At 37.7% G+C, this 10,178-nt stretch overlaps 1 protein-coding gene across 1 annotated transcript in view; it reads right to left on the bottom strand.

Moving 5' to 3' along the window:
• Positions 1-1,419: 1,419 nt before the first annotated feature.
• WDHD1 (WD repeat and HMG-box DNA binding protein 1) overlaps positions 1,420-10,178 on the bottom strand; it is a 52,504-nt gene continuing 43,745 nt past the window's right edge. Inside the window, exons 21-26 of the mRNA XM_019646109.1 lie at positions 9,453-9,509; positions 7,328-7,371; positions 6,761-6,925; positions 6,064-6,194; positions 4,089-4,227; positions 1,420-2,228 (exon numbers count right to left, since the gene is read on the bottom strand). Coding sequence (XP_019501654.1) covers positions 2,028-2,228; positions 4,089-4,227; positions 6,064-6,194; positions 6,761-6,925; positions 7,328-7,371; positions 9,453-9,509 — 737 coding nt within the window. The 3' untranslated portion in view covers positions 1,420-2,027. The remainder of the gene's footprint in view (positions 2,229-4,088; positions 4,228-6,063; positions 6,195-6,760; positions 6,926-7,327; positions 7,372-9,452; positions 9,510-10,178) is intronic.

Below are 10,178 nucleotides of genomic sequence, written 5' to 3'. Positions count from 1 at the left end.
TTTTGCAAATCCTTGCTTGGTATTATCAGGTTCTCATGGATCTGAAACAGAACACTTAAGGATTATATCCTTAAGTAGTATACACTATGTACAATAAGCAAGTTGAGGAAGTAAAATGCATGTCTACAAACATGCTTTCCAAAGTATTATAAAAAAAACCTTTACTTCAGGATCTTGAAATCAAAATGAATTCACTCAGAACCAAACTGAATGGCAAAGAAAGTTGAAATAGCCAATAGCATAATAAAAGATGACATTTACATTAAACATCACTATGTGCCAGGATCTAAGTGCTTTTATCTCATTTAATTCTCACAACAGCCCTGTGAAGTAGATGTGATTCTTATACCCATTTTACGGATGAGTGGACAAAGGCAAAACTTGCCCAAGGTTATTCAGCTGGTAGGTATTACAGCAGGTCTCCAAACCCAAGTGGTTTGGTTTTGAAACCTGTGCTCCTAACCACTGTGCTATAATGTCTCTCAGGACCAGCTACTAATGAAAAGTCTGAAATGTACTCCTTCCTAACCTCAATCATCGTGAGATAAAGAAAATCCTTTGGCTCCTATACATCTCAATTTTCCACATATTTTGTTCCTTCCAACCTATCCTCAATTTAACCTGATTTTATTTTACTACTATCCACCCCTCCCCTCCCCTGTACCTTGCCCTCATTAAGTGGTTGCATTTGTATTAAGTGCTGCTTAGAATAACCAAAAATGTATAAAATACTTCATCTTGCTTGCTCAGAATAAAAGGAGTTCAACACTTTTCCTTCTCCTTCTTTCTGATTTCCAGTCTAGCTTTATTGTGCAGTGCAGAAATCATTTGGAGCCATTTTGAGACCGACATCATTGAAGCAGAGGCTCTGTCAAATCAACACTGTGTTGCAGCTTGGTTGGTTGAAGAAGCCACACTTGGGATACGAAAGGCTTCTACATTTACCTGCTTGACTATGATAGCTTCCCTTTCCCCTTTGCTCTCATCAGTTTTATGAGGTTAAAACAGTGCACACAGGCTTCCCCAAAAACGGCTCTCTAAAGGCTGGGGTACGGTTCGAATTTCAGGCCCACATAACCCAAACTTGTGGCTGTGCTACATGGCACTGTCATCATACTTGACAGGACACAAAATGGAAAGCTATTTTCCCTAACTCTTTGATTACTCTCTTATCAAGGCTTCAAAAACTTGCTCAATAAACTACTATTGATGCTGATAACCAGAGTACCTTACCAGGAGAACACCACACCCTGGGCTGCAATACTATCAAAACATTATCTTCAGTTCTTCTTTCTGTGTGTAGAATGTATAGCAGGATGGTGATGGTGGAGGAAATTATGGGTATAAATATAAAATATATTTTCTAGAAACATTTCCATTTCATGGAAATACAATATGAAGGCCACATCAAGCAAAATATAGACATGCAAAAGTTTATTTTTTAAAAACTCGGCTATACAGATTGAAAGCCATATATGAAGAAATTTCAAAAAAAAAAAAGAAAAGAAAAAGTCTCATCTACAAAACTATGTACATGTTTAGGGCCCATATTAAAAAGAACATGGTCCCCTAGGTCCAGTAGACATGGAGAGCAATCCATGGTAGCACTTCGGAAGAGAACTACTGTAGTGCTTCCCAGTACATGACATGAACCAAAAGGGAAAATCCGTACAAGGTACTTCAATGCTCGGAGGTTTTAAGACCTTGGCTTGGATTATTTTGGAAGTAAGAAACAAAACCAAACTGCGTTCCATTGGGATATGCTAGTGGCTTCAAGTCAGTGACCACAATCCCAATGCTTCTGAATGGCCCTCCATGTGCGGGCAGAGCAATCTGCAGAAATGACAGTTTCTACACATTCCCTGCTACCACCACCAGTATAATTACTACCTTGTCTTATAAAGACAAACAATTGTCTTTAAACTCTTTTAAAAATATATAGCATTTCCTAAATATTTTTTTTAAAGTCCAGATTCATCAAAGACAGAAAAAAAAATCCATTACTTTCCTACAGTCACTTCCTTACTCTATTCCTGCTTAAATACAAAAGCTGACAGTTTCTGATTTGTAGAAAGATCTAAAGGTTTATGCTTTTTAGGCAAATTCAGATTCTCTGTTGCTTTTTCTTTCTGATCTTCAGTTTCATGACTTTCATCCACCACACGTTTTCGCTTCTTTGCTTCAGCTCCATCACTTGCCGTTCCTCCTTTGGCCTTAGTCGTCCATGCCTTTGTAAAAATATTGGAGAAAAGATTTGTATGCAATAACAAAGTAATAGGAAAAAAATGATTTCTTTACTTTTCCAGGTAACATTCCTGTATATAAAGTAGCACAATTAGCACTTGAATTGTTATAATCATTAAAGATTCTCACTGTTAAACTTATTACTTAACACTTTGTAAGCGGGCATTTTCCCGCTTACAAAGAGGTCTCTATACCTGAGTTAACTGTCTCCCGCACTTTGGTATAAAAAGCGCTATGATGAGTTTACTCGTTTCCCGCAAACAATGTGTTAATTGTGGAGCACATTAAAATTTACATTATACCTCTATAATATTTCAGTATAAACTCTGCTTGTACTTAACCCTATTAAGTGCAAAATACTATAACTGCAAGTACTGTCTTTAATGAAACTTGTCATTTTGAGAATGAAGATGCACATGCATTTGTAGGAAATAATACAGAAAGCTCCTGTGTAGCCTTTACCCAGTTTCCCCCAATGGTAGGATCCTGCAAAACCAAGATATTGACACCGACACAATCCTCCTTTTTACTTCTACTCGTGTGTATGTTTAATCCTATTGTAGGTTCGTGTTTTTACCACCACATTCAAGATACAGAACAGCCATCCCTGCAAGGGTCCCTCATGTTGCCCCACTCCTCACCAGGCCCCAGCTCCTGGCAATCAGTAGTCAGTTCTTCATCCCGATAACTGTCATTTCAGGAATGTTATTTTTATATACTAGATATTCTTTCAGGATTGGCCTCTATTCACTAAGCAAGAACCTAACAAGCTTCACTTATCTGTCTCTTACATCTCTCTTAATCTATAACAGTTCCTGCTACTACTACTCTATTTTGTTTCCCATTTAGTTACTGTAGCAACGGGACCCTCTGAGCTGTAGAATTTCTCACATTAACAGACTGGATATCAAGTAAATGTTTAAGGTTTATCTTTAAAATATTGATTACATTTCTAAGTATTCAAAAACACAATCACATCTTTTGCCAAGCTGCTTCCTGTTTTGCTGCCTTAATAGGTCTGATTCATTCAGATGCCATTTTATCTAATTCTTTAATTTTTTGTCCTTTTATAAACACTTATAAAAATGAGAAATGCAAGGTTGCTGACAAGATTCTAAATGAGGCTAGAGGTAGTTAGACCAGTTTCAAACTTCCTCATTTTGCAATATCTTTATTCATAGTTTATCGAGGCAAGAATCTGTGTCACCAGGTGCCCCTATGGCACACTGCCACCCCCAAGAAGTGAAGTGTGAGGATTTAATTGATACATCACACACATTCCTTCCCATTGTAACAGAGGCTGCTCCTAGCCTTTCTTCACATGGCAGAAATTTACCTGGGGAGCAACAGGTACAAGCCACCTGTTCTAATTTCCACGTGAAGGGCTGAACAGAACACCAGCTTTTCCCCCCAAAAGCAGTGTTCTCGTTTAGCACTCAGTGTAAGTAAATAGTATTTTTTAAAATTCTGCTGACAAGGACCCTAAAATACTAGTCCAAAAATGTTAATTAACTTCATTTTTACTCATTAATTTTATTTGCTTTTAATTTGCAAGTGTTGCACTTTTTCTTGGGGTATTCCCCTAACTTATAATATGCAGGAACTTACACAGATGGAAATAATAGTATATCTGCCCCAAAACACCCCCAAATAAAATTAGTACTAAATAATAACTACTACATATCCATATGTTTAATGCTGACATTTCAGTTATTTAGTTTCCTCTCCACCAAAAGTTTACCAGAATGTATTCAATTTTCAAAATTAGAAAAAGATATATTCTACAAGAATTTTTAAAACTTGGGAATTCACTAAGATCTCAATTTCAGCACAATTATCCTTACCTTCCTTTCTTCAGCTGACAATACTCTAAATTGAAGCATTCCTTTTTTTATTATGTCTGCTTCATCTGACAAGTCAGGATTGTCAGACAAAATATTACTTCTGTTTTCCTCCAGCCACATCTGGAACCCAGTCTTCTGCCTAAAACAGCACAATTACATGAATAAATTTTATAGTTAAGACATAGCTTAAAGTACTTTATGATTTTTTCAGGTTAGTAATTAACCATTAGTCTTTGTATACCTATTAAAGAGAGACACAATTAATTACACTTTTAATATTCATATTACATATTACTGAAAGTGCCTGGAGACTGCAAGTATAATGAACTGAAAAATTCTTTGTAAGGTCAATTCAAAGGGATTACTCACACTTGTATTTTCCAAATGCAACAACCATGGATTCTGCATTTTCAACTCTTTCATGAATGTTGACAGACTCAAGGTCTGCAATGTCACTTGGCCCCTCTGGCCTGTAAAACTCTCCCATGTAGCCTTGGTAGTCTCTTTCTCCACTTCCCAAACCAGCTATATGAAATCTTCAGGACTCTCTCAGGTTCCTTAACCAGTTTCTTACCCTGGCTCTCACAGCTGTCCTGGAAGTGTGGGTCCATTCTTGTATCATTATGTAAAACATGGACGTGGCACACTTGTCAATTATTAGATTTCACTTCTGACAAAAATTATCTGTAGTTCACAAGTGAAGGTTTAATACAAATATTTAATATTTATTGAGCACTTTTTTCCTGTAGAGCCAGTCGATAATATAAAAATGGAATCTTCTTAAATACAAATGTCACTGTTTAATATCTACATTAATTCAGAACAAACTAGGAAAAATGAAAATCATAGCTACCCCCTCAAATTAAACTGGTTACCATGAGGCACTGATTAAATGAGATACATAATGCTAAAAATGAAATGGCGATGTTTTCAACGTCACTGATGCATTTTAAATAAATCTTGCGTAACAGATGAAGAAATGTGGTAACACAGGGCAAAGGTGGGCAAACAGGACATGGACAGACAGGACTCTCACATTGCTACTGGGTGTCTAACATGATACAATGTCAGTGCAGAGCCATCTGGCAATAGCTATCAGAGTTACAAGTGCACGTTACCTTGACCCATACAGGATTCCACAGCTACATGGATATGTGAGAAATGACACTCATATAGTTATTCATTGCAGCACTATTTGTACTAGCAAAAGGCCTTTTTCCACGGTATATCCATTCAATGAATATAAAAAGATTTTAAAAATTCTTTATGTAGTAATATCAAATGACCTGCAAAAGTTGTTATTAAGTGGGGAAAAAAGCAAGGTATATAACAACGTGTATGCTATCATTTTTATGAAACTAAAAAAATAGAAAAAAAATAAGTGTTTATACACGCATAGGTTAATTCTAGAAGGCTATATAAGAAACTTGTTGCAGTAACTAATTGTGGAGAAAGGAACAGGGTAGATAGGAAAAAGATTTATTCTTCATCACATATCTTTTGACTGTGTTTCTCCCATGTAACTATAATATCTATTTTAGGCCGGCCGAGTGGCTCAGTTGGTTAAGAGCTCACTCAAGAGTTTGAGCTCTGAGCAACAGGGTCGTCAGTTCGATTCCCTGCCCGAGCTGAGCTGCTGTTGAGCAGCCAACAGATGGCAGGATGGCTCAGCTAAAAAAAAAAAAAAAAAAGAGTTCTATTTTAAAAAATGAATTCTACAGTATCCTAATAAAATGTATCTACAATTTAAAACATATAAACAATTTACCAATATATACAATTACTTTAATAAGTAATGTAAATAGGCATTAATTAATAGTTGTGGCTTCCTTAAAGTGCTCAGAATGCCCACTACCAATGCCAATGTATTATTTACAATAATGAATAACAAAGATGCCTAATTTTGCATTGCTACTTCTGTATGCCTTTTATTGGGATACTGCATCATGAGGATACTAAATTTCTCTGTACTGACCTTTGATTTTCAGTGTTTTCAGGACACAAAGCTGGGGTTTCAGATGATACATTTTTAGGGTTTTCTTCTTTCACTTCCTCAGTCTTATCAGTTTGGGAAGTTCTTTTCTGGAAATAGGATGCTGCAGATGCCTGTAAAAACAAACATAATGAATACTGCAACAAAATCTAGAATGATTTTTTATGTTACAAGTTTTGGAAAAATATTTGTAATTATTTAGAATTCTTTTACCCACAGGGGAAGTCCTGAGGTTCTTGGCTGAAAATAAACATGCATACGCACACAAGACCCAAAAAAACCATACTTCAAATTCCATGAGATAAACAATAGACATATTTTACTGATGACAAATCTGAGGTGAAATACCAAATCTGGGATAAAATCTGGGAAACAAAATGAGAATACAGAACAAAGAATGATTAGAACCAGGTACTATACCAGTCCTTAATAAATAGGGATATGTATCAGAACCAAATGGGAGATTCTTTTTAAATACAGATACATGCCTGAGTCCCCAGGGCCTGGGTATATATATATTTTAAAAAGTGATTCTGAAGCAAAACCAGAATTGAGAACCAGTGCCCTCAGTGGACAAACAATTATAAACAACTGTCCCACATCTGAAACAGTGAACAAAACTAGTTAGACAGACAGATTGCATGCTGCTTATTGCAGACGTGGGTAGTTGAATCAGTACCTGCTTCGATTTGGGCTTTGGAACTAGAGGCTTGATAACTGGAGACTTTTCATTACTTGCAGCTCGATTAAGTGTAGATTTCTTGTATGATTTGTTCATGTTATCTAAAATATTAGAACGTGCTGAATTCACTGACGTGGCTGGCTCTTTCGAACTGGCTAATACCTACAGAGCAAACGCGTATTAGCATTTTGTGTTGAAAGATGAAAAGAATCCCAAGAGATTTATTTTTCCTTTACATTTCTGTTAAGTTTGTATTATAGTCTCATTTTCAAAACGGAATATATTTGGTTCAATCCAAATTAAGATCATTGCACATATTCTCAAATACCACATCCTCAAGAAAAACTGGGTGTACTTTTCAAAACTATAGGTACTTAGAAGATAAGTAAAAAACATAACTCTAGGCCCAAGTGTGAACCAGTGCTGCTTTCGTCATTCTTTTCACAAGATCTGCTTTAGTCTTTAATGCCTCCGAGTCTCAGGAGGGTCACTGGGTGGTTTAAAAATATTTCTTTGTATGGAAATGTATTAAAATAATAGAAAACATTGCTGGAAAGAGTTTACCTTAAAGGGGTTTATTCGTCCTTGGTTGCTAGCGGTAACTGCACCTTTCATAAGAAAGAAACCCTCACTTAATAGTTGGAAAACATAGAAGACCTCTGACTTCTATAATAATACACAGAATATTTTAATCAATATTATGTGAAAATAAATGTACTTTGTAACTTTAAAACTATTAACAATTACATGTGACCCTCCTATGTCCAAGACAAAATAAAAGTTTGTAGATGGGAACTATCCCAACTTGCCACTATACAAGCAGTATGTACAAACCCATCCTTTTCTCCTGCTAGCATGAAGAATGGTGCCTTGTTTTAGCTGAGGTTGGTAATTCCTCTCCTTGTGCTCTCAATCCCACCCTTTCCTGCTTTGTCAAGAAACTTGTCCTATCAATGGCCACAACACCTTCGACTTTTCCTTCTTTACTGGCTCCTCAACTTTAACAAACCAACAGAAAAACAAGCCCTCTCTATCCCACATCCCCTCAGCCACTTTCTCTCATCTCCCCTATATGGCCAAATTTCTCAACAGCTATCTACATGGCTATTCCCATTTCCTCACGTCCAATATAGTGTAGCTTCCAGCCCTACCGCCCGACAGAATCTGCTCTTGCTAAGAACCCAGTAAAACTCTATGTGGCCAAACCTGGTGGCTACTTTTCAGTCGTCATCTTATTTGGCCTCCCAACAGCGCTCCACACAGCTGAGTGTTCCTTTCTTCTTGATGCTGTCTCCTCCTTGCCTTCTGAGATACCGCAGCACCCTGGCTCACCTCCTTCCTCACTGTCTCGTTCTCTTTCAATGGCTCCCCTTCCTCCTTCTCCACAACCTGATGTTAAAATGTTGGGGATGCCTAAGGCCTAAGCTCATTTTTCTTCTCATTTTACATCCTCCCCCAAAGCTCCCTCACCCATGCCCATGGTTTAAATTGCTAAACTTATGCCAACAATTTTCATTTTGTATTTCCATCCCAGACATACTACTTCCTGAGCTCCTGACCCAAATAGTCAATTGTAATTCATCATCTTCCTATCGAATCCTGCGCTTCTCTAGTGTTTCCTGACTCAATAAATGGCACCATCGTTCACTCAAGTACTCAAGCCAGACACTGACAGTCATTCCTCACACCTGAACTTCCACACTTTCTACATCGGTTTCAGAAATAACCTCTTCAATTCTTCCCGTCGTTCCAGCATCACCACCACCCTAGTCCCAGCCCCTATTCAATCTCACTTGGACTGCCTCATTAGTCTCTTTATATGCATTCCTCCTCTGCAGTGCACCATGCTATGCTCCTACTTTTAAAACATACAGCCACCCAGCGACCTCAGAATAAAGATCAAAATGTATGGTCTACATGGATCTGCACAACTTGGCTCCTGTCCATTGCTCCAAAACCACCCAGCACCACTTTTTCTCTGCTCTGTGCTCTTCACACCACTCTTCCAGTTGTCACACATGCTGTTCCTTAAGCCCACATGCTTTTCCCCTGCTTCTGCTCCCACCCAGCTTTGCCTACCTGACTTATTCGTTGTTTATGTCTCTGCTTTAAACACTCCATAAGGCCTTCCTTGGGGCCCAAACCCACCCCTCACCATTGAATAAATTATAGCCATCTGTCATCTGTTCTTTTAATACTCTGTACACGTTTTTAAAGATAATTTTTTAACCAAAGTAGTATATGTACATAGTTTTAAAAGTCAACTGGTACTACAAGGATTATACAGGGGTCAACCACACATGTCTGCCTGACTTCTGAATCCCATCTAGTCAAATACCTGACATACAATAGGCATTTAATAAATATTTGTTAAATGACACACTTTTACAAACATTTCTGATAAATAAAAAAAAGTAAAACAAGGGCCGGCCGAGTGGCTCAGTTGGTTAAGAGCTCCTTCAAGAGCTCAAGAGTTTGAGCTCTGAGCAACAGCGGTTCGAGTCCCAGCCCGAGCTGAGCAGCCGCTGAGCTGCCAACAGGTGGCAGGGTGGCTCAGCTAAAAACAAACAAAAAAAAAAGTAAAACAAGAAACAGGCCCTAAAGAGTAAGGTGTATTTGAGTAGATGTATCACTTTAAAGACTACTCATAAAATTTCCTTGATATTACAAAATCACAGATCTTGCTTACCTAACTTAACAGCTGGCACATCAGGGGAATTTGCATTTTTGGAAAATGGGTTCTGTCCTATAAAATAATCCAGATAATACAATGTAAACAGGAAGATAAAGGCATCCTCTATAATCAACAGACAGCAAAGATGTCTTGAAAAAGTATGGGTACCCAGTCCCCCTTTATCTACAAGGGATATGTTCCAACACTCCCATGGATGCCTGAAACGGAGGAAGTATGGAACCCTATATATACTACGTTTTCTCCCATTCATACATAACTATGATGAAGTTTCATTTATAAATTAGGCACAGAAAGAGATTAGCAACAATAACTATAACAAAATAGAACAATTACAACAATATGCTGTAATAAATTTATGTGATGTGGTCACTCGTTTCGGAGGACCCTTTGCTGAAACCTTCTAACGCAGTGGTTCTCAACCTGTGGGTCGCGAACCCTTTGGGGGTCGAATGACCCTTTCACGGGGTCGCATAAGACCATCGGAAAACAAACAGATACTTACATTACGATTCATAACAGTAGCAAAATTACAGTTATAGAGTAGCAACGAAAATAATTTTATGGTTGGGGGTCACCACAACATGAGGAACTGTATTAAGGGGTTGCAGCATTAGGAAGGTTGAGAACCGCTATTCTAAAGGCTCCACGCTTTCTGGCTCAACACGTTGCCTCAATCAGAACACGTTTTCTGTTCACGTCTCCTCCAAAAAATTTAATGCC

This window comes from Hipposideros armiger, unplaced genomic scaffold (assembly GCF_001890085.2).
Source record: "Hipposideros armiger isolate ML-2016 unplaced genomic scaffold, ASM189008v1 scaffold_5, whole genome shotgun sequence".
NCBI classification, from domain to species: domain Eukaryota; kingdom Metazoa; phylum Chordata; class Mammalia; order Chiroptera; family Hipposideridae; genus Hipposideros; species Hipposideros armiger.
This window is presented reverse-complemented; position numbering and strand designations above follow the sequence as displayed.